We start from the raw sequence: 23,629 nt of genomic DNA, 5'->3' as shown, positions 1-23,629 counted from the left end.
CAGTGCTCGTCTCCATTAAAATCAAATATCCATCCAGGTTGGATGTGACAGCAGAGATGAGGTGCGTACTGTCGATCACGCCCCCTGACTTTGAGAAGCTCCGACGCGACACGCATCAAACACACCCATCTCCTTAGTGGTGGCGAGATATGAGACATTACACGTCAGTATAACTTGCGATTGACTGTCATAGTCCCACATTAACAGTAAACATTGGTTGTTAATTACAACAACAAAAAATTCACATGGGTGGGGTCGCGAGACTTTTCAGATATCAAAATAGGGTTGTGGGCCCAAAAAGTTTGGGAACCATTAAGTGTTCTGAGGTGTTGACTTAGGTTGCTGGGACAATACTTTGTACCTCTGGCTCTTACAGAACACGATGCTGGTGTAAGCTAAAGCAGCCGGTATGAGTAGGATGAAGTCGCAACCAAACACTGATCTTAGGCGTTGCCCGTTTAATGGTTAAGGATAGGGTTTGGGTGAGCTGATCCTAAATCTGTACCTCTTGGTGTATCGGGCCATGTCCCAGGCGATGTAGTCGATGCAGTGTTCTGGAGGGAGGAACTGGTTGAGGTTGATTACAGCTGGGAAGAGCTCCTCACTGAGGATCTTCTCATGCTTTCTCTTCTCTTTTTTCTACACACAGACACGGAGACACACACATCATCAGCGTTACTCATTTACACTGCAGGAAAGGATTTATGAGAAAAGGCATGAAAGTCTATGGTAATTTCATAATTTTTGTCTCGGGCAAAATTTCGCCTGCAACGGTACCACCTTAATGCACATAACGTTTTTTTAACATCTCAATCCGTTAACTACATACAGATGTAAGCTCTTAATTTGAGCCAGTTTGCTAAAGCAGGAAAATAGTTCTGCAGCAACAGGAAATGTGAATTATGTGGATTATAATTAATGGACCTTTTGTAGGGGTCGATACATTTTTCGTTAGGGCAAAGTTAAGTCTGAAATGTCAAAGTGGATATTCAAATACACTACAAGTTTGCATTTCCTGTTGTGCAGGAAAATTCTCAGCAACAAAAAAATGATAAAATTAAGATCCTACATCTGTAACTAAAATCAGATGGAGCTACCTTAGGAGAGAACTATTTCCAGACACTTAAAACTAGTGAGTCACAACCGACCAACCAACCATTAATGCCCGTTCACCCACAGGAGCAGTGTGTGTGCATGTACATGTACACGCATTAGTCATCACCTCTTCTCTCCAACGCAGACACACACACACAGTACTCCTAGCTCTGCATTGACATCAGCTAATCATGTCTACAGTAGCCAAACTGTCTGTCTACCAGATCTTCAGTCCCTCGCTACGAAACGTTCTCTCAAAACACACTCTCCCTCACAGATGCTGGCTACTTAGTGAGCACTGTCAGTTCCTATTCATTCTGTTTGAAGCCAAGAGAGTCTACCCCTGCATCCGAGCCCCCTGCTGTTCCTCCTGCCATCTCTCCTAAAGATCACCCCGGTCGCTAGACCTTCAACAACCTTTTAACCACTTATCTACAAAACACACACACGCCTCTATCAGTGTCACAGCACTGGCCAAACGGCCAGTTAATAACCAGCCATTAACCACTGCCAGGCTCTCTCTCACAGCATGGCATCAAAACACACACACAGACACGTGCCAAACAAAGTATCATGCATACACGCACACAACTGCAAACACACTCATCATGTGCCAGCATACCATGCATGCAGTGCAGTACAGTACATGCTCTGCACACACAGATGGGAATCATGCAAAATGCATGCATATGAATACACACAGATCTCACACACCTGCAAAAGAGAGTGTGGCAAGGCATGACAGAGGCTCTTGCTGTGACAAATGAACGTGGTCAAATGTGTCTCTGCACAAATGAGGGAATTTCCCAGTTAAGAGAAATGGATCCTGATGAGTGACACACCCCCACCTACCCATCACTGGCCAACACAAATCACTCCTACGTTGCAATAGTCTATGGTGACTTTTTGGATTTCTGCTTGTGAGTGAGATAGTGAGTGGGGGGGGACTAAGGGGGGAGCACCCTACCCTCTCCTCCCCTACTGCACATGGCCGAGCTTGTGCAGGCAACGGAGGGCTGTGATTGGCTATCCCTCTCCTCATTCCCTTGTGAGTGACATGCACAGGACACCCGAGCTTAGCAGAGCAGTAAGAAGGGGGGGTTCACAACACTGTGTGAAGAGAGTGTGTGCGTGCATGAGTGCATTTAAGGTGGTTCTTCAACAGCTTGTAATCACTAGCCCCGAACCAGTTTCATCTCTCGAGTCCCTCTTTTATCACTCCATCTGTCAGAGTAACCACAACAACTGTTCTTCTCCAATGTATTGACAAAGCTAGGGAGTTAGCCGAAACCTTCAATAGCTAATTAAACCAACACACCAGGCTATTGTCCAATCACATGAAGGTGTGATTCCAGGAATCCTGCTGGTTTCTAAGAAAAATCCTCAAGTGAAATTCTCAGTCATTTGGACGTGTCTGTCAACACTTCATTATGGTCATGTTGGATATTACATCTCTCCCTCTCTCCTTGTTTTCTCCCCCACAGGGACATCTGACACCGGAGAGCTTCACCAAAAGCTTATTTAATGCCTTCTTTAGTATAAATATGTTAATTGTAACATTGCAGTAATATAATGCTTGGAAAACAGCACAATGGGGCCATACTTGTGAACATTATATATATTTTTTGTTAAACCTGGACCCGTCTCAAAACGAGCATCAGCCAGATACAATCGTCGACATAGTTGCACATGATAGAATGCTACATTGTAGCTGGTCCCATCAGATAACCTGGCACACGTTAGCCCTATGCTAACCTCACCAGCTGACAATGATTATATCCGATAAGTTCTGCATCAGCTACGATTCTATTTGGCTGATGCATATTTTGAGACAGAGGTCCAGGTTGAACTTAAAATGATTAGTACATTTTTATGTTTGCAAGTATGGCCCCAATAGTTTCCAACCCACTTTACAGAACCGAGAACAACAAGAACCAGGAATAATTACTTCACAGAGAGAGAGGGCAACAGCCTGGCTGATTGAGTCAGAAGTGCTTGTATAACCATTCACTTCAGCGCTCTCCTCTCTGGCAGTATCACCACAAGCTGCTTGCCCTGAATTCTGTCACTAGGTCTTTAACTTTGAAGTCAGAGCAGCAACAGAATGGCAACTAATGGATGGCTTGCCAGTCAAGTCCTCTCACTACTACTGGAGTGAGCTACGTAACACCTACTCATTTAAGGGTTTTTCTTCATTTTTACCATTTTCTACATTGTAAAATAATAGTGAAGACATCAAATCTATGAAATAGCACACATGGAATCACGTAGTAACCAAAAAAGTTCAACAAATCAAAATATATTTTATATTTGAGATTTTTCAAAATAGCCACCCTTTGTCTTGATGACAGCTTTGCACACTCTTGGCATGCTCTCAACCAGCTTCACCTGGAATGCTTTTCCAACAGTCTTGAAGGAGTTCCCACAAATGCTGAGCACCTGCTTTTCCTTCACTATGCGGTCCAACTCTGCCAAAACCATCTCAATTGTGTTAAAGTTAGGTGATTGTGGAGGCCAGGTCATCTGATGTAGCACTCCATCACTCTCCTTCTTGGTCAAATAGCCCTTACACAGCCTGGAGGTGTGTTTTGGATCATTGTCCTGTTGAAAAACAAATGATAGTGCCACTAACCTCAAACCAGATGGGATGGCGTATCACTGCAGAATGCTGTGGTAGCCATGATGGTTAACTGTGCCTTGAATTCTAAATAAATCAGACTGTGTCACCAGCAAAGCACCACCACACCATACCACAACCTCCTCCATGCTTTACGGTGGGAAATACACATGCAGAGATCATCCGTTCACCCACACCGCATCTCACAAAGACGGTTGGAACCAAAAACCTCCAATTTGGACTCCAGACCAAATTTCCACCGGTCTAATATCCATTGCTCGTGTTTCTTGGCCCAAACAAGTCTCTTTTTATTATTGGTATCCTTTAGTAGTAGTTTCTTTGCAGCAATTCAACCATGAAGGCCTGATTCACACAGTCTCCTCTGAACAGTTGATGTTGAGATGTGTCTGTTACTTGAACCCTGTGAAGCATTTATTTGGGCTGCAACTTCTGAGGCTGGTAACTCTAATGAACTTATCCTGTGCAGCAGAGGTAACTCTGGGTCTTCCATTCCTGTGGCAGTCCTCATGAGAGCCAGTTTTATCATAGCGCTTGATGGTTTTGTGACTGCACTTGAAGAAACTTTCAAAGTTCTTGAAATGTTCCTTATTGACTGACCTTCATGTCTTAAAGTAACGATGGGCTGTTGTTTCTCTTTGCTTACTTTGAGCTGTTCTTGCCATAACATGGACTTGGTCTTTAACCAAATAGTGCCATCATCTGTATACCACCCCTACCTTGTCACAACACAACTGATTGGCTCAAACGCATTAAAGAAAGAAATTCCACAAATTAACTTTTAACAAGGCACACCTGTTAATTGAAATGCATTCCAGGTGACTACCTCATGAAGCTGGTTGAGAGAATGCCAAGAGTGTGCAAGCTGTCACCAAGGCAAAGGGTGGCTATTTGAAGAATCTCAAATATAAAATATATTTTGATTTGTTTCACTTCTTTGGGAACGGGGGGCAGTATTGAGTAGCTTGGATGAATAAGTAGCCCAGAGTAAACTGCCTGCTACTCAGGCCCAGAAGCTAAGATATGCATATTAATCTGAGGTTTGTAGTTTTTCAAGTGATTGCCTATCCAATATACAGTGTAAATTTGGTCAGATTGCACTTCCTAAGGCTTCCACTAGATGTCAACAGTCTTTAGAACGTTGTTTCAGGCTTCTATTGTAAAAGGGGAGCGAATAAGAGCTGTTTGAACCAGTGGTCTGGCTGAAAGCCTTTAGTTTAGTCACGCACACAGCCCTGAGCCCGAGCTCCGTTCCCTTTAATTTCTAAAGACAAAGGAATTGTCCAGTTGGAATATTATTGAAGATTTATGATAAAAACATCCTAAAGATTGATTCTATACATCGTTTGATGTTTCTACAAACTGTAATGGAACTTTTTTGACTTTTCGTCTGCACTTGTGCATTTGGAATAGTGAACTAAACGCGATCAAAAAGGAGGTATTTGGACATAAAGATTAACTTTATCGAACAAATCGAACATTTATTGTGGAACTGGGATTCCTGGGAGTGCATTCCGATGAAGATCATCAAAGGTAAGTGAATATTTATAACCCTATTTCTGACTTTTGTTGACACCACAACATGGCGGGTATCTGTATGGCTTGTTTTGGTGGCTGAGCGCTGTACTCAGATTATCGCATGGTGTGTTTCACCGTAAAGCTTGTTTGAAATCTGACACAGCGGTTTCATTAAGAAGTTTATCTATAATCCTATGCATAACACTTGTATCTTTCATCAAGGTTTATGATGAGTATTTCTGTAAATTGATGTGGCTCTCTGCAAAATCACCGGATGTTTTGGAGGCAAAACATTACTGAACATAACGCGCCAACGTAAACTGAGATTTTTGGATATAAATATTAACTTTATCGAACAAAACATACATGTATTGTGTAACATGAAGTCCTATGAGTGCCATCTGATGAAGATCATCAAAGGTTAGTAATTCATTTTATTTCTATTTCTGCTTTTTGTGACTCCTGTCTTTGGCTGGAAAATGGCTGTATGTTTTTTTGTGACTAGGCGATGACCTAACATAATCGTATGGTATGCTTTTGCCGTAAAGCCTTTTTGAGATCAGACACTGTGGCTGGATTAACAAGAAGTTTATCTTTAAAATGGTGTATAATACTTGTATGTTTGAGGAATTTTAATTATGAGATTTCTGTTGTTTTGAATTTGGCGCCCTGCAATTTCACTGGCTGTTGTCGAGGTGGGACGCGTCCCACATATCCCAGAGAGGTTAATACTTTTTTGGTTACTACATGATTCCATATGGGTTATTTCATAGTTTTGGTGTCTTCACTATTATTCTACAATGTAGAAAATAGCAAAAATAAAGAAAAACCCTTGAATGAGTAGGTGTTCTAAAACTTTTGACCGGTAGTGTATATACACGCCAAGGTGAAACTAGTGTCACTCATTGTGTTGTGTGCAGAGATCAATGAGACAGAGATGTAATTTGAATATACTGTGATGGATTCTGACTTATGAACTTGAAATATCCTTGTTCATGGTACTGAGGGAGAGAGGTGAATGAAGAACGTTTACACTCTGTCAGAACCTGTTATTGTTAGACATCAGGTATTGTATGGAAAGGAGAAGGGCCACAGTCTGGTTTCAGTTGTTGGGTTGTAATTTGAAATACTTCATACACCAGAGGTTAAAGGATATCTATCTGTAGGAGAAATGTATATGGTAGGGGTCAATTAAGGTTGGATATGAGCCAGGGGCTTGGAATGTTACTGAGTAAGGGAAAGGCAATCACATGTTTGCGGTCACTGATTAGGGTGGAGAGCTGTGGATTAGTGAGTAATGGGGACCGAGGTCAGGTCAGGTCACATTAAGGGAGAAGGAACAGTTTATTACCCGCATCACTTAACCTGTTTGGGATAGGGGGCAGTATTTTCATTGCGGATGAAAAAAACATACCCGATTTAAACTGGTTACTACTCTTGCCCAGAAATGAGAATATGCATATTATTAGTAGATCTGGATAGGAAACACTCTAAAGTTTCTAAAACTGTTTGTATGGTGTCTGTGAGTATAACAGAACTCATATGGCAGGCAAAAACCTGAGAAGATTCCAAGCAGGAAGTGGCCTGTCTGCGAATTTGTAGTCCTTCTTTTGCTTCTCTATCGAAACTACAGAATCTGAGCTGTTACGTGGCACTTTCTAAGGCTTCCATTGGCTCTCTAAAGCCTTCAGAATGTGGATTGAGTCGTCTCCTGTCTCTGGGCAGAGTATGGTAGCTCAGTTTGTCAGTGGTCTGCCTAGTGACTAACAGATTGGAGATGCGCGGTCCCGCGACCATGCTTTTTTTCGTCTTTGAATGAAAACACTATTGTCCAGTTGGAATATTATCGCTATTTTACGAGAAAAATGTATTTTAAACAGCGTTTGACATGCTTCTAAGTACGGTAAAGGAACATTTTGAAATTTGTCTCGATATGCGCTTGCGCGTTACCCTTTGGATAGTGACCTGAACGCACAAACAAAACGGAGGTATTGGACATAACTATGGATTATTTGGAACAAAAACAACATTTATTGTGGAAGTAGCAGTCCTGGGAGCTAGCCGTGATGGCTAAGCTATGTACTCAGAATATTGCAAAATGTGCTTTCGCCGAAAAGCGATTTTAAAATCTGACATAGCGATTGCATAAAGAAGTTCTGTATCTATAATTCTTAAAATAATTATGTATTTTGTCAACGTTTATGATGAGTAATTTAGTAAATTCACCGGACGTTTTGGGTGGGAATGCATGTTCTGAACATCACATGCTAATGTAAAAAGCTGTTTTTGGATATAAATATGAACTTGATTGATCTAACCACTGTCCGATTTCAAAAAGGCTTTACAGCGAAAGCAAAACATTAGATTATGTTAGAGTACACAGCCAAAAATAATCACTCAGCCATTTTCAAAGCAAGCATATATGTCACATAAACACAGCTAAATGAAGTACTAACCTTTGATGATCTTCATCAGATGACACACCTAGGACATTATGTTATACAATACATGCATGTTTTGTTCAATCAAGTTCATATTTATATCAAAAAACAGCTTTTTACATTAGCATGTGACGTTCAGAACTAGCATTCCCTCCGAACACTTCCGGTGAATTTACTAAATTACTCACGATAAACGTTCACAAAAAACATAATTATTTTAAGAATTATAGATACAGAACTCCTTTATGCAATCGCGGTGTCTGATTTTAAAATAGCTTTTCGGTGAAAGCACATTTTGCAATATTCTGAGTAGATAGCCCGGCCATCACATTCTAGCTATTTTGACACCAACCAAGTTTGGCACTCACCAAACTCAGATTTACTATAAGAAAAATTGGATTACCTTTGCTGTTCTTCGTCAGAATGCACTCCCAGGACTTCTACTTCATCACCCAATGTTGTTTTGGTTCCAAATAATCCATAGTTATATCCAAATAGCGACGCTTTGTTCGTGCGTTCAAGACACTATCCGAAGGGTAACGAAGGGTGATGCGCCCGGCGCATTTCGTGATAAAAAAATTCTAAATATTCCATTACCGTACCTCGAAGCATGTCAAACGCTGTTTAAAATCAATTTTTATGCGATTTTTCTCGTAAAATAGCGATAACATTCCGACCGGGAAACCCTGTTTTCGTTCAAAGACTCAAAGTTGAAAATGGAGTAGTCTCGTGCACGTGCGCGCCCGTCTCATTGTTCTCAGATCGACCACTATCCAAATGCGCTACTGTTTTTCAGCCTGGGACAGCAGAGTCATCATTCAACGTTCTGGCGCCTTCTGAGAGCCTATGGGAGCCTTAGAAAGTGTCACGTTACAGCAGAGATCCTCTGTTTTGGATAGAGATGACAAAGAAGGCCAAGAAATGGTCAGACAGGGTACTTCCTATACAGAATCTTCTCAGGTTTTGGCCTGCCATTTGAGTTCTGTTATACTCACAGACACCATTCAAACAGTTTTAGAAACTTTGGAGTGTTTTCTATCCAAAGCTACTAATTATATGCATATTCTAGTTTCTGGGCAGGAGTAATAACCAGATTAAATCGGGTACGTTTTTTATCCGGCCGTGAAAATACTGCCCCCTATCCATAACAACTTAAACAGCTTGGAAAATTCCAGAAAATGATGTCATGGCTTTAGAAGCTTCTGATAGGCTAATTGACATAATTTGAGTCAATTGGAGGTGTACCTGTGGATGAATTTCAAGGCCTACCTTCAAACTCAGTGCCTCTTTGCTTGATATCATGGGAAAATCAAAAGAAAACAGCCAAGACCTCAGAAAAAAAATTATAGACCTCCAAAAGTCTGGTTCATCCTTGGGAACAATTTCCAAACGCCTAAAGGTACCACGTTCATCTGTACAAACAATAGTACACAATTATAAACACAATGGGACCACGCAGCCATCATACCGCTCAGGAAAAAGATGCGTTCTGTCTCCTAGAGATGAACGTACTTTGGTGCAAAAGTGCAAATCAATCCCAGAACAACAGCAACGGACCTTGTGAAGATGCTGGAGGAAACAGGTACAAAAGTATCTATATCCACAGTAAAACGAGTCCTATATCGACATAACCTGAAAGGCCGCTCAGCAAGGAAGAAGCCACTGCTCCAAAACCGCCATAAAAAAAGCCAGACTACGGTTTGCAACTGCACATGGGGACAAAGATCCTACTTTTTGGAGAAATGTCCTCTGGTCTGATGAAACAAAAATAGAACTGTTTGACCATAATGACCATTGTTATGTTTGGAGGAAAAAGGGGAAGGCTTCCAAGCTGAAGAACACCATCCCAACCGTGAAGCACGGGGGTGGCAGCATCATGTTGTGGGGGTGCTTTGCTGCAGGAGGGACTGGTGCACCTCACAAAATAGATGGCATCATGAGGTAGGAAAATTATGTGAATATATTGAAGCAACGTCTCAAGATATCAGTCAGGAAGTTCAAGTTTGGTCGGAAATGGGTCTTCCAAATGGACAATGACCCCAAGCATACTTCCAAAGGTGTGGCAAAATGGCTTAAGGATAACAAAGTCAAGGTATTGGAGTGGCCATCACAAAGCCCTGACCTCAATCCTATAGAAGATTTGTGGGCAGAACTGAAAAAGTGTGTGCAAGCAAGGAGGCCTACAAACCTGACTCAGTTACACCAGCTCTGTCAGGAGGAATGGGCCAAAATTCACCCTGCTTATTGTGGGAAGCTTGTAGAAGGCTACCGGAAACGTTTGACCCATGTTAAACAATTTAAAGGCAATGCTACCAAATACTAATTGAGTGTATGTAAACTTCTGACCCACTGGGAATGTGATGAAAGAAATAAAAGCGGAAATAAATCATTCTCTCTACTATTATTCTGACATTTAACATTCTTACAATAAAGTGGTGATCCTAACTGAACTAAGACAGGGAATTTTTACTAGGATTAAATGTCAGGAATTGTGAAAAACTGAGTTTAAATGTATTTGGCTAAGGTGTATGTTAACTTCCGACTTCAACTGTATATAGTACCACTGGTGTGTGTCCAAATGTAACATTTTTGGTTCCAACCGCCGTGTCTTGTGAGACGCAGAGTAGGTGAACGGATGATCGCCACATGTATGGTTCCCACCGTGAATCTTGGAGGAGGTGGTGTGATGGTGTGGGGGTGACAGTGTTGATGATTTATTCAGAATTCAAGGCACACTGAACCAGCATGGTTTCCACAGCGATACGCCATCCCATCTGGTTTGCGCTTAATGGGACTATCATTTGTTTTCAACAGGACAATGACCCAACATCTCCTGGCTGCGTAAGGGCTATTTGACCAAGAAGGAAAGTGATGGAGTGCTGCATCAGATGACCTGGCATCCACAATCACCCAACCTCAACCCAATTGAGATGGTTTGGGATGAGTTGGACCGCAGAGAGAAGGAAAAGAAGGCAACAAGTGCTCAGCATATGTGGGAACTCCTTCAAGAAAAGCATTCCAGGTGAAGCTTGTTGAGAGAATGCCAAGAGTGAGCAAAGCTGTAATCAAGGCAAAGGGTGGCTACTTTGAAGAATCTAAAATATATTTAGATGTTTTTTAAGATGATTCCATATGTGTTATTTCAGAGTTTTGCTGTCTTCACTATTATTCTACAATGTAAAAATAGCAAAAATAAAGAAAAACCCTTGAATGAGTAGGTGTCCAAACTTTTGACTGGTACAGTATATACACTACTGTTCAAAAGTTTGGGGTCACTTAGAAATGTCCTTGTTTTTGAAAGAAAAGCAATTTTTTGGTCCATTAAAATAACATCAAAATGATCAGAAATACAGTGTAGACATTGTTAATGACTATTGTAGCTGGAAACTGCTGATTTTTTATGGAATATCCACATAGGCGTACAGAGGCCCATTATCAGCAACCATCACTATTGTGTTTCAATGGCACGTTGTGTTAGCTAATCCAAGTTTATAATTTTAAAAGGTTAATTGAACATTAGAAAACCCTTTTGCAATTATGTTAGCATAGCTGAAAACTGTTGTTCTGATTGAAGAAGCAATAAAACTGGCCTTCTTTAGACTAGTTGAGTATCAGGAGCATCAGCATTTGTGGGTTCGATTACAGGCTTAAAGTGTCCAGAAACAAATAACTTTCTTCTGAAACTCATCAGTCTATTCTTGTTCTGAGAAATTAAAGCTATTCCATGCGAGAAATTACCAAGAAATTCAAGATCTTGTACAATGCTATGTACTACTTCTTTCACAGAACAGCGCAAACTGGTTCTAACCAGAATAGAAAGAGGAGTGGGAGGCCCCAGTGCACAACTGAGCAAGAGTACATTAGTGTCTAGTTTGAGAAACAGACGCCTCAAGTCCTCAACTGTCAGCTTCATTAAATAGTACCCGCAAAACACCAGTCTCAATGTCAACAGTGACGAGGCGACTCCGGGACGCTGGCCTTCTAGGCAGAGAAAGGAAAAGCCATATCTCTGCCTGTGTTCTTTTGCCCATCTTAAACTTTTGTTTTCATTGGCCAGTCTGAGATATGGCTTTTAAGTGACACCAAACTTATTTCCGGGCAATTTGGATAACTAGGGCCACTAACAATTTATAGGGCATTCACTCCCTGCTCTAAAATGTAGAGAAAAACAGGGCAATTCAAGAGCATGCTATAAATTAATGTCAAAATGTAGTTTCCTTTGCCCTCTCATTATCAATCACTTGTTCTTGACAGTGTTGATGAAATAAGAACGTTAATTTGCTAGTTTAGACTGAGGTGCTCTTGATTGTATCGCTTCCATATTTAGCGTTGGGAGATGGCACCATTTGGAGGTCTTTCTGCAGGATGGACCTATCAAATCAACTTGATACCCTCGTCATTTTCATCTCCTGGTCCTTGGCTTCCATTGGCTATATATTGGCGATCAATTTACATTGAGAGGGGCCGTTTCTATAGCGATTTAAAGGGAATGACTCAGAAATACACAATGAAAGCAGGAACAGACTGTCTACGCGGAGGGTGGATAATGAAATTCAGTCGGTCAGCCTTCTAAATAAATATTATTTAGTCCCTATGTTGCCTATTCCGCGGATTTCATTTAGAAAAAGCCCATGTTTTCACTCATGAACCTGTAGCCAATGGTTAGCTTGTCAGTTGATGTTCGAAGTTAGCGCCAATCTGCCATGAAGCAGCGCCACAGAGTTCTATTGAGCAGTGACCACTTTTTGATCATCCCGGTGACGACATTCCATTCACTCTAAACATGCTCAATTCTCTGAGTATTTTCGTGGTAGAGACATGAGGTTTGGACTATTACTTTTCTGATGCAATTCTCTATTGAATGGACATATTTGTATAAACCTTGAATGAATGAATAATTTTATGTGTTAACACACCACAATTTAAATGAAGTAAATGGATCCGTGGAGACAAGCTGTGGAACGATCCTTTAACTGTCCACTGATGTAACAGTATTGTAAATGGGTACTCTGAGGAAGGTTTCATCTATTGGACTCAGTTTCTACCAGAGTAATTATTCTGTTGTTCCATTAACAGTGTGACTAAGTTGTTGGTCTGAGGTGCCCTGTGGTGGGTGGTGCGGTGCAGTGAGGTGAGGTGCTGTTACCTTGACAAGGTTGAGGATGATGATGGGCGAGCCAAACCGCTGGAGCATCTGGTCAAAATGGAGGGCAGCTACATGGGCATAGGGGTCGGCCTGGTCCACTGAGACACAACAGAGAGAGGTCAGAGGTTAGAGGGCAGCTACACTACAGTTCAAAAGTTTGGGGTCACTTAGAAATGTCCTTGTTTTTTTAAAGAAAAGCACATTTTTTGTCCATTTAAATAACATCAAAATGATCAGAAATACAGTGTAGACATTGTTAATGTTGTAAATGACTATTGTTGCTAGAAAAGGCAGATTTTTCATGGAATAGGCGTACAGAGGCCCATTATCAGCAACCACCACTCCTGTGTTCCAATGACACGTTGTTAGCTAATCCAAGTTTATCATTTGAAAAGGCTAATTGATCATTAGAAAACCCTTTTGCAATTATTTTAGCACAGCTGAAAACTGTTCTTCTGATTAAAGAAGCAATACACCTGGCCTTCTTTAGACTAGTTGAGTATCTGGAGCATCAGCATTTGTGGATTTGATTACATGCTCCAAATGGCCAGAAACAAAATACTTTCTTCTGAAACTCGTCAGTCTATTCTAGTTCTGAGAAATGAAAGCTATTCCATGCAAGAAATTGCCAAGAAACTGAAGATCTCGTACAACGCTGTGCACTACTTCCTTCACAGAACAGCGCAAACTGTCTATAACCAGAATAGTAAGAGTTGGAGGCCCCTGTGCACAACTGGGCAAGAGGACAAGTACATTAGTGTGTCTAGTTTGAGAAATAGACACCTCACAAGTCCTCAACTGGCAGCTTCACTAAATAATACCCGCAAAACACCAGTCTCAACATCAACAGTGAAGAGGGGACTCCTGGATGCTGGCTTTCTAGAGGGCAGATACATGGGCGAAGGGGTCGGCCTGGTCCACTGACGCAACAGAGCGAGGTCAGAGGGCAGCTACATGGGCGTATAGGTAGGCCTAGTCTACTGAGGTGCAACAGAGAGAGGTTAGCTACATGGGCGTATAGGTAGGCCTGGTCTACTGAGGTGCAACAGAGAGAGGTTAGCTACATGGGCGTATAGGTAGGCCTGGTCAGCATCTAGTTCACTCAACTCTATTTTGACTTAGCGATGAGCAAACTTTAAGGTTTAGGATGTTAGATTCATAAGCGTTTCATAAGACCAACCAAAAGGTAACCTAGAAACATTAAGGTCATCTTACCTGCTGTTGGTTATACAGTATAGTATTATTAAACTGTAACTAACACGCATGCCCATTTCCTTTCTGCCCCTCTCTCCATCATTTCACCCATCCGTTCTATTCTTTCAGTGTTATGACTTCATGTGGTGGTCACGCAGAGCCCCACACCTGCAGACAATTCAGCCAACCAAATGAAGATCTGGGTCAGTCAAACATGTTTTCCCCTCATGATCAGTCATGAGGGGAAATCAGTCATCCATTTAGGTCAGTTGTAAATGGTGATGTTGGGTAACCAGGGCGAGGGGAGGGGGGCTGACTGAAGCCATTTTGTAAGGCCCTCATCCTCGTTCCCCCGTGGGTCGTCATAATTAGGACGAGGAAGCATGAAAAGGCACGCTACTCTTCCTCCCTCCCTACAAAGCTATTCACCTACTTAAGCATTTCATAAAGACAACAGGAGGCTTGTGTAACCACAGTCTAATTTTTCAGGACCGGCTGGCTGGGTGGTGACTGACCGCTATGTCCCACCAGGGTCTTCCTGATCATCTACCTGTCCTAAATTCACTAATGGCTGATGATCTTGGAGCCGACAGGCATCGTTATCGAACAAGAATTTACATGTAATTGGACATCTTTGTGTCTATGGGCTTCTATATCTGTGTGTGTGCCTGATGCCATATCGCTGAATTGATTTAATGGATTAGCTGAATGACGTTTGAGCAATAACCGTTCGTCGGGAGCTTCATGGATTTACATGGCTGAACAGCTGCACACAAGCCCAAGATCCCCATGCACAATGCCAAGCGTTGGCTGGAGTGCTGTAACGCTCTTCGCCATTGGACTCTGGAGCAGTGGAAACACATTCTCTGTAGTGATGAATCACACTTCACCATCTGGCAGTCCAACGGACGAATCTGGGTTTGGCGGATGCCCCAATGCATATTGATGTTATATCAGCAAAGGGGGGACCAACTCCATATTAATGCCTATGATTTTGTAATGAGATGTAGCAGCCGTCAACATACTTTTGGTTATGTAGTGTAGCTAGACAGATGGGAGAGGGAAGGTAAGGTCCCCATCACATAGATCTTGAGGACACACTAGCTCTCTCTGTACATTACATCTCTGCATTATGCACGTAAATGTCATCCTAGGATGGACTGAAAACCAAATGGAGAATGAGAAGAAAAGATCATTTCATATACAAATGCATACGGCACGCGCTTAAACACATCTTGGGACAAGCTCTCAATCTCTTAGGTAAATATCATCCACGATGGACTGTAGGCCAAATGGGGTAAGAGAGGATAACATAATTTAATGCAGTCGAGTCCACACACACAAACTGCAGTCTCCACCTTTTCAATCTCTGAGACCATCTGATCCTCACACACTCCCTAGGATGTATCCTGCTGGAGTCATAATGAGAAACAGAGATGGATGAAAAGAGGAGAGAAAATCTCTATCCCTCATCAATAGTAAAACATGGTCCATTTGGCCAGAGTATAGTTTATAGTATTACTACTGCTGTAAGTGCTGTAGTAATGTGTATCTTATGGCATATTGGTGATAGGGGTATGTCCAGACAGAGACCAGTAGACCACATTATATTAATGATACTGTACAGCGTATACGATATCTAATGATGATAATATCTTACATCGTATAGGTGGTTTAGGCATCATGGTGGAGATGTCCTGGGACCAATAGAGGGGAACGGAACCCCTGACCTGAACGTACGAAGAGTAACTCCCCGCAGTGAATGACATCACCGACGCATCGTGGATGATCTGCTCAGTCTCCACCTCATTGGCTACGTCGCCCTGCAGAGGACAAAACAGGTGAGGGACAATATACATAGAGAACCACATAGATCTACACACACTACACACACAGTTTTGACCTGTAATTGACAGGAGTGGACCATATACTGAACCAGAAAGTCATCCCAAAATGAGCGCGTGCACACACACACACACACACACACACACACACACCTTACGAATTTCAATCCTGGCCTAAACTAAGCCGTGCGGAGGGAATAATAAATACATAATTTGGCCTCAAAAACACAGCATACTGAACCCATTTACCACCAAACTACACACACAAAAAGGAGATGCAGAGACACGGAGGTTACATTAACCTCACCCCCCCTCCTTTGTACCATGCTGCTATTATATAACACCGGGGGCGACTTCGCCCTGTTGTCGTGGCGACAAGATGAGGCAGGAGGTTACCTCGCAGTTGGCTCCTCTCTTGAGGAAGCGGGTGCCAGCGAATTTACTGGAGCGCCTGGCGATGAGGGTGACATAAACCGGACGACCGTAGATCAGGAGCTCTTCACACAGAGGTTAAGGTGGGACACACACAGATGTAACATAATAAGGCAAAGTGTCATTGGTTTCAAATAACAATTAGTAAATTATTGAAATGTTATTGTAATTCACTCGCCAGGCAAAACACCCACGATAAGAGAGATACTTGAAAGAGGGAGACAAGATGGTGGTTTGGCACTTCCTAACTTATTGTTTCACTACTGGGCAGCTAATATTCAGAAGATTTTGGTCTGGTGTAATTCTCCAAGTACCAACTGGTGCTCAATAGAAGCGCATTCTTTCCAATCATCCCCTTCTCTTCTTGAATCTGTGCCCACTATCCATGTGTCCTTCAGAGTACACTACAAATCCGATTGTGCTCTCTACTTTGAAGATCTGGAAACAATTTTGTCAGCATTTTAGACTTTCTGCCCCTTTTCTTCTACTCCCTATTTGGAACAACCATCCATCCAACTGCAAAAATCTCTGAAGCTGGAGACTCATATCTCCCTCACTAGCTTTAAGCACCAGCTGTCAGAGCAGATCACTGCACCTGTACATAGCCCATCTGTAAACAGCCCATCTATCTACCTACCTCATCCCCATACTGTATTTATTTATCTTGCTCCTTTGCACCCCAGTATCTCTACTTGCACATTCATCTTCTGCACATCTACCATTCCAGTGTTTAATTGCTATATTGTAATTACTTTGCCACCATGGCCTATTTATTGCCTTAACTTACCTCATTTGCATTCACTATATAGACTTTTTGTTTTCTTTTGTTCTACTGTATTATTGACTCTATGTTTTGTTTATTCCATGTGTAACTCTGTGTTGTTGTATGTGTCAAATTGCTATGCTTTATCTTGGCCAGGTCGCAGTTGCAAATGAGAACTTATTCTCAACAAGCCTACCGGGTTAAATAAAGGTGAAATAAAATGAATAAAAATTTCTACCCTCCAATCTTGACCAGGCTTTTTTTTGTGGCGTGAGAGGGGTTTGGTATGTTTCAAATATTATTTTTTTTCTTTGCCAGTTTTAATGATCTTGTAGCTAAAATGTAATTTGCCTCAATCTCTTCCGCTATTTCCAAGCTCGTAATTTTGTTAGTTCTCACTTTCCTACCTTTCCTTAATCACCTCCTAACACGTTATTAGAAGGGATCCTGTCGCTCCCGCAGATATGGGGACATCTCATATGATGATGTTATGATCTCCTCTGAAAACCTCTCCCATCAACAAACTAAAGACTGACTGGGGTAGAGAACTTGACCTGACAGATGACTGGTCGGAGGAGGCACTTCTTAGGGTTAACATCTTCCTGTGCTCGGTTAAGTTTAAATCAGATTAAAGTGTTGCACAAAATTCATTACAAAAAAGGCATAAAACTATTCATTTTTCCCCAGAGACAAATGACACGATGCTCAATGTCTCCCGCTGATCACAGTCACATGTTTTACTCATGCTCTAAGCTGTCAAGAGTTCTGTTCCTCCCTTTTAACTACTCTCTCTAAAGGTATTAATATTGACCTGCAGTCTTGTCCTTTGATAGCTATATTTGGACTTCAATTTGTGCTGTCTATTCTCACCTAAAGTAAAGCAGATGTAACATTTGCTTCACTCGTAGCCCGCCAACAGATTTGGCTTAATTGGAAATCTCCCAAACCAACCACTGAGTCCTTGTCTTTTCTTAAATTTAGAGTGCATGTACTGCTAACTTTTTTCTGAGATGGCCACCTTTCATTTCCTTTTTTACAAATTACACTCTATTGAGCAAGATTAAGAACTTGGGACCAAAAGGGGGAGGGAAGGGATAGTGTGTTGTGATCTGTTGTAATTGTATTTTCATATTGACTGTTAGTTTGCTTGTTTTTTTTTATACTCATGTCAAGAATTGTAAAGTGTATACATTTATATGTCTAATTCAAAAAAGGGGGATCATTTATTTGTAATTAACTTCCTGAATTGAAATGGAATTTCCCCTGCCAATCACTGTTCCCCTCTCTCTACAGTCCATCTCCTTCTCTCTCGCACTAATTTACAAAGTCCCTCTCTTAACTCTGTTTTCCTCTTTACCTCCATCACTTCAACCCCATCACTTCCTCCATCTCTGTACCTCTACCTTTCTTCACCCCTCCCCTCCTCAGTTTCCTTCTATGAATTATTCTGCCTGGGTTTCTCTGGGAATAGAACCATGAGAGAAGGATGGCTTCCAGGAACCGTTGTCTAAACCCAGCGTCTGCAATGTGGCCCCCACTGCCCCTCTAACCAGCCAACGTGGTGAGACACACACACACTTACCACTCGTGCTATTCAGAAATATTTGCTGTAAACCAGTGGTCCTCAACTGGTTGTCTCGGGACCCAAATTGAACTAAATTCTTTCAGTCGCAACCCAATATTAGCATCCCATTTTGCTGTTGTTGTTGCAAAAATACAATCTGGAAAACTATTTTGAATGCTAAATTGATAGTAAATGTAGGAATTACATGATAAGGGAACAACATTCCCACCTTTTTCCATTGTCAAAAACTCTAATTTGCCAATATTCTTGATGAAGAATGTTAATAAGCTGACTGGTTTGAGACCACAAAAATCAACCAAATCGGCTAAACAGCACTGCTAATAGCTCTAGAAACATGAAAATACTGTGATTAAAAAAATAGAATTAGATAAAAAATATATAAGTAGGCTCATCATCATTTCCACACACTTTCTCCATAGTTTTAGTTGTTTAAGTTCAGACTGAAGTATTTTTGTTTATACTATCCATTTCCTCTTTCATCTCTCCATCACTGGGATACTGGGGAGTTCACTTATTCATCTCATGACTGTGGAGGAGGTGATTCATTATTACTTGCGTATATAAAAAACCAAGAACAACTTCAGTCAAGCAGAAGAGTCGTTAGCTAAAACCTCTCATGTCTAAGAGGTGCAATGAATGGTTATAATGTCTTAATGTCTGCTTATAAGATCTGCACTGACGGATAGTTAAACTGGGCTCTCAAAATCAGGGACACAATTCATCAGATTTAGTTATTCTCAAGCACTTCTACCCAAGCCCCAAGCATCCACACTCAAATATGCATCAACATAACCAAACCATGCATCAATATAACCAATGTAGGCATACATTTTGTTTCAAGTGTGTTTTTCTTTGGCTTAGTGGAGACATTAGCTGTGCTTTCCTAGTCTAAACAAAAACAAACAGTCTAGCTAACCTAATCACTTTTTTATTTTCCACCTCATATACCAGATGGGAAAAGCATGCAAATGCGCTACTGTTTTCATACCTGATAAGCATTGCTTAATATTTTTATATAGACCATAATATAAACACAAATCACTTAATGCAGCTTAGCAGACTGGCGAGCATCTGGCTCATTAGGTATTCCACGTGCCCCCCAAACAAAAACAAACACAAAAATGGTATTCCATGTGTTGTGTTACAAGAGGCAGGCACACACTTTCCAGTGAGCAGCATGCCAGACACATGATGGGGAGTGGAGGAGACGAGGGAAAGAACACAAGAGGAATAAAGTTCTGTCTTCTAAAGGCTAACTGTCAAAAGACAGACGGACAGAAAGATGGAGGTCCGCAAACAACTTGTCCTCTCCGACAATGAGAGCGGTAAAAGACTGATAAAAATATATTGAATGCATTAACAAGATGACCATTGTAGATTAGAAATGATGGTAATTGTGCCATCCCCGCAGCCTCAGCAATGGATTAGTTCACTGAGGCAGGCGTGAGTCAGACAGGTGTCTCGTGTGCCAGAAAATAAATAAAATGTATTTATTTACAAATATATATGCGACTGCTCGGTAAAAAAAAGAAAACTCGGTCAACCAGCAGCCTATCGAACAAACAATAGACCAGTCGATTAAATGGGGTCAGCCCTAGTGGATACCAACATCTGGAACATGGCAAAAGCACCAACACAAGCACACATGCACATTTGCAGCACCTGACTACTAAACTGAACACTCTACTTTGCAGGTCGTAACCAGGCAGGAGGAAAAGGATACTGGACTGGCCACAGAAGCCATGGATGATGTACATGAGCCAATCAGGATGCACCGTGTCCTTGATGCGCTCCAGGAGCATGTCGTTCCACACGTACTTGGCGTACGGTTCACTCTGGAGGCCGTGGAACACTGCAGCGGAACCATTACATAGGAACACAAAACACCACAGAACAGCTTACATGGACAGGATCAAGGAGGGGATGGTTTACCACCGATACAGTAGATTAGAACATGGAAAATGTATTGAGGAGAGACAGATGAGCTGAATAAAGACTTTGGTTTTGGGCTAGTAGTGATGTCCTGATCAACCTTTTAGCTGGTGAATGGCTTTATGAGTGGCTTGAGTTGTGAGGATCTTTTTCTCTTTGGGACCACTGACTGACAACGGTTATAAGATCAAGAAAACATAACCAAGTGTAACATACAATTCCTTTTTTTGTGATAACAAATGAAAAGAAATGTGTTCAATAGAGTGTAATCACATGTTTTAAAAGTGGAAAAACTGGAACTAGAGTTTAGGGAGAGTGTGAGAGGGCAGGAGCTGTCTGACCTTGTGTGGGCAGGCCCTCGTCCTCGAAGATGTCGAAGCTGTCCTGCTGTCTGCTGCTCCGTGTGTGCACCTCCTCCACTGTGCCCGGGTCACACGGGCTATGCAGCAGCGTCAGGTTGTACTGCAGGGAGTGGCTCAGGTCATAGCTGTAGCTGGGGGGTTCAAAGTTCATAGGTGAAAAGGTCAACGAGGAAGAAGAACAACACTTCGATAATCAGACATCAACGAGATGGATGAATGGAGTGATGCGTAAAAATAATAATGATAGAGGAATGACCGGAAAAAAAACATTTTGTTTTACACCTGACAGTACATCTATTTTTTTTAATATTTTTTTTCTTGACGATATACAATGTTTTTTTCCTTGAGGATATAAAAATAGGTAGGGTCCAAAATGTATCTTGACCTGTCGCTAGGGAGAAAAATTACCAGCTTGACAACAAGTCTGAGTGAGAACTAATAGAAGGTCATCTGTGGAGCGAGTCGTGACTACACTAAGTCAATACGGACCCTTTCAGTACAGGTTAACCTTTAGTACAGCTACTGCTACAGTGGGCTTTAGATGGTAGGTGTTGAAGGGCATGATTCCAAGAGGAGTTACGGGTACACCAGATGGGTATTTTGAGCTCTCTGTGTGTCACTCTGGCTTAATGACGAAAAACTGACAGACACTTCAGAAAGGAGTCCAAACAGTACTTTAATGATACATAACTATTGGTGGCAGTGATGTTATCTCTTACGTGTTTTTGTAAGAGAATTCAATGAAAGAAAAGAAAATCTAATTCAATGGATGGATAGATAGAAATAAACAATAACCGTTTGTTACAATGAGATGCACACTGAGATAAAAACATTAGGAACACTTTCCTAATATTGAGTTAATCCCTTTTTGCCCTCAGAACAGCCTCAACTCGAATGGAAATGGACTCTACAAGGTGTCGAAAGCATTCCACAGGGATGATGGCCCATGTTGACTCAAATGCTTCCCACAGTTATGTCAAGTTGGCTGGATGTCCTTTGGGTGGGTGGACCATTCTTGATACACACACAGGAAACTGTTGAGTGTGAAAAACCCAGCAGCGTTGCAGTTCCTGACACACTCAAAAATCGGTGCACCTGGCAAACTCTGTTCAAAAGGCACTTAAATCTTTTGTCTTCCCCATTCACCCTCTGAATAACACACATACACAATCCATGTCTCAAGTCTCAACTCTTAAAAATCCTTCTTTAACCTGTCTCCTCCCCTTCGTCTACACTGATTGAAGTGGATTTCAATAAGGGATCATAGCTTTCACCTGGTCAGTTTGTCATGGAACGTGTTTTGTACACTCAGTGTATATTTGTGTACATTTAATGAGGAGGATGTTGATACATAAATCCATAAGAGCGTGGCTCAGTCCTCGCTCACTGATTCATAACATCACTGTAATAAAATATCCAGTCTTGAAAGTGTGTGTGTGTGTATATATGTGTATGCACGTGAGAGAGATAACCTCAGATATACTGTACATCTTGTGTGACATTTGTTCCAACAAAGTAACATACAAAAAAGTGAAGAACTCTGAATAGCGTTTGACAGGTTCCATACTGCAGCAAACACCTGAGCCTCCTGATCACCAAGGCTTGTGACAAACAAAAGCATTGACTTGACAAACAACAGAAGAGAGATGCGGAGGAGTGGGTATTTTTAAGATCTCACACACACTTACTTACCTGAAGTAGAAGTTACTGGACAGGTCCACATTCTGAAAGATCCTCACGTATCTATAAGAGGAGAAATAAACAGTCCAAATCTCTTATGGTTATGACCTGCACCAATGACATAATACTGGTTGTGACTAGACGGAGTACAGCTATGACCGGAATTGACTTTTCGTGAGAGTTCAGGAGAGCATTTGATCTAACCCTAACCCCTTTCCAAACATTAACCTAATTCTCCTAACCTGCCACGTGGCTGCGTAAGTTCTCCTAACCTGCTACTTCTGGTCGTAGCTGTATCCCACCTAGTCAGAACCTCTAATACTAGTGGCAGGAGTTTTTCCTGTCGCATCACCACAGTCACATCACTGGAGTTGTCACGTCACATAGGAAACAGTCCTAGTCTTTGAGATATAACATACATGTTACCTTCTCATCTCAATGAAAAGGGGAGGCGAGAAAATGCCATAATCATTTGCTGTGCACAGCAGGTTATATAGACCCATATACTGAGTGATCCTTAGCTGGTCACACTTGGTTAGTGGGTCAGTGAAGCCGTCACACTGTGTGTGTGTGTGTGTGTGTGTGTGTGTGTGTGTGTGTGTGTGTGTGTGTGTGTGTGTGTGTGTGTGTGTAAATTGAGAGAGAAACAAGAGAGAGAACGAGGAAAGTGAAAGGAAAGGAGAAAATCTCCAGTGGGGTGTGAGATGTTGGGTATAAAACTGTTGACCTACTGTACCTGGCCTCGTCAGGATGTGTCACCCTCACTGAGTCATTGGGGATGTAGATCATGTTAGTATCCTCTATCTTGTATATGGAGTGACCACCAATGTCGGCCATCTTCCTCCGCTTGGTGATCAACACGAGGTAATAACCCTCAAGGAATCGGACAAAGCCTGCAAGACCAGGACAATGAATACACATGAACAGCACACATAAGATTAGTATTACTATAGGACACCTCAAACAACCCAGATAACTTATACAACTCTTATGCAACTCATA

At 41.7% G+C, this 23,629-nt stretch overlaps 1 protein-coding gene across 2 annotated transcripts in view; it reads right to left on the bottom strand.

Moving 5' to 3' along the window:
• The window catches only part of fig4a (FIG4 phosphoinositide 5-phosphatase a), a 109,542-nt gene that overhangs the window by 66,640 nt on the left and 19,273 nt on the right, over positions 1 to 23,629 (bottom strand). For both annotated transcript variants that reach the window (XM_029738008.1, XM_029738094.1), the window contains exons 5-12: positions 23,364 to 23,520; positions 22,640 to 22,690; positions 20,927 to 21,078; positions 20,377 to 20,505; positions 16,270 to 16,370; positions 15,690 to 15,852; positions 12,836 to 12,933; positions 506 to 639 (exon numbers count right to left, since the gene is read on the bottom strand). In XM_029738008.1, the coding sequence (XP_029593868.1) occupies positions 506 to 639; positions 12,836 to 12,933; positions 15,690 to 15,852; positions 16,270 to 16,370; positions 20,377 to 20,505; positions 20,927 to 21,078; positions 22,640 to 22,690; positions 23,364 to 23,520 (985 nt within the window). The remainder of the gene's footprint in view (positions 1 to 505; positions 640 to 12,835; positions 12,934 to 15,689; positions 15,853 to 16,269; positions 16,371 to 20,376; positions 20,506 to 20,926; positions 21,079 to 22,639; positions 22,691 to 23,363; positions 23,521 to 23,629) is intronic.

Source organism: Salmo trutta, chromosome 1 (assembly GCF_901001165.1).
Source record: "Salmo trutta chromosome 1, fSalTru1.1, whole genome shotgun sequence".
Taxonomy (NCBI): Eukaryota; Metazoa; Chordata; class Actinopteri; order Salmoniformes; family Salmonidae; genus Salmo; species Salmo trutta.
This window is presented reverse-complemented; position numbering and strand designations above follow the sequence as displayed.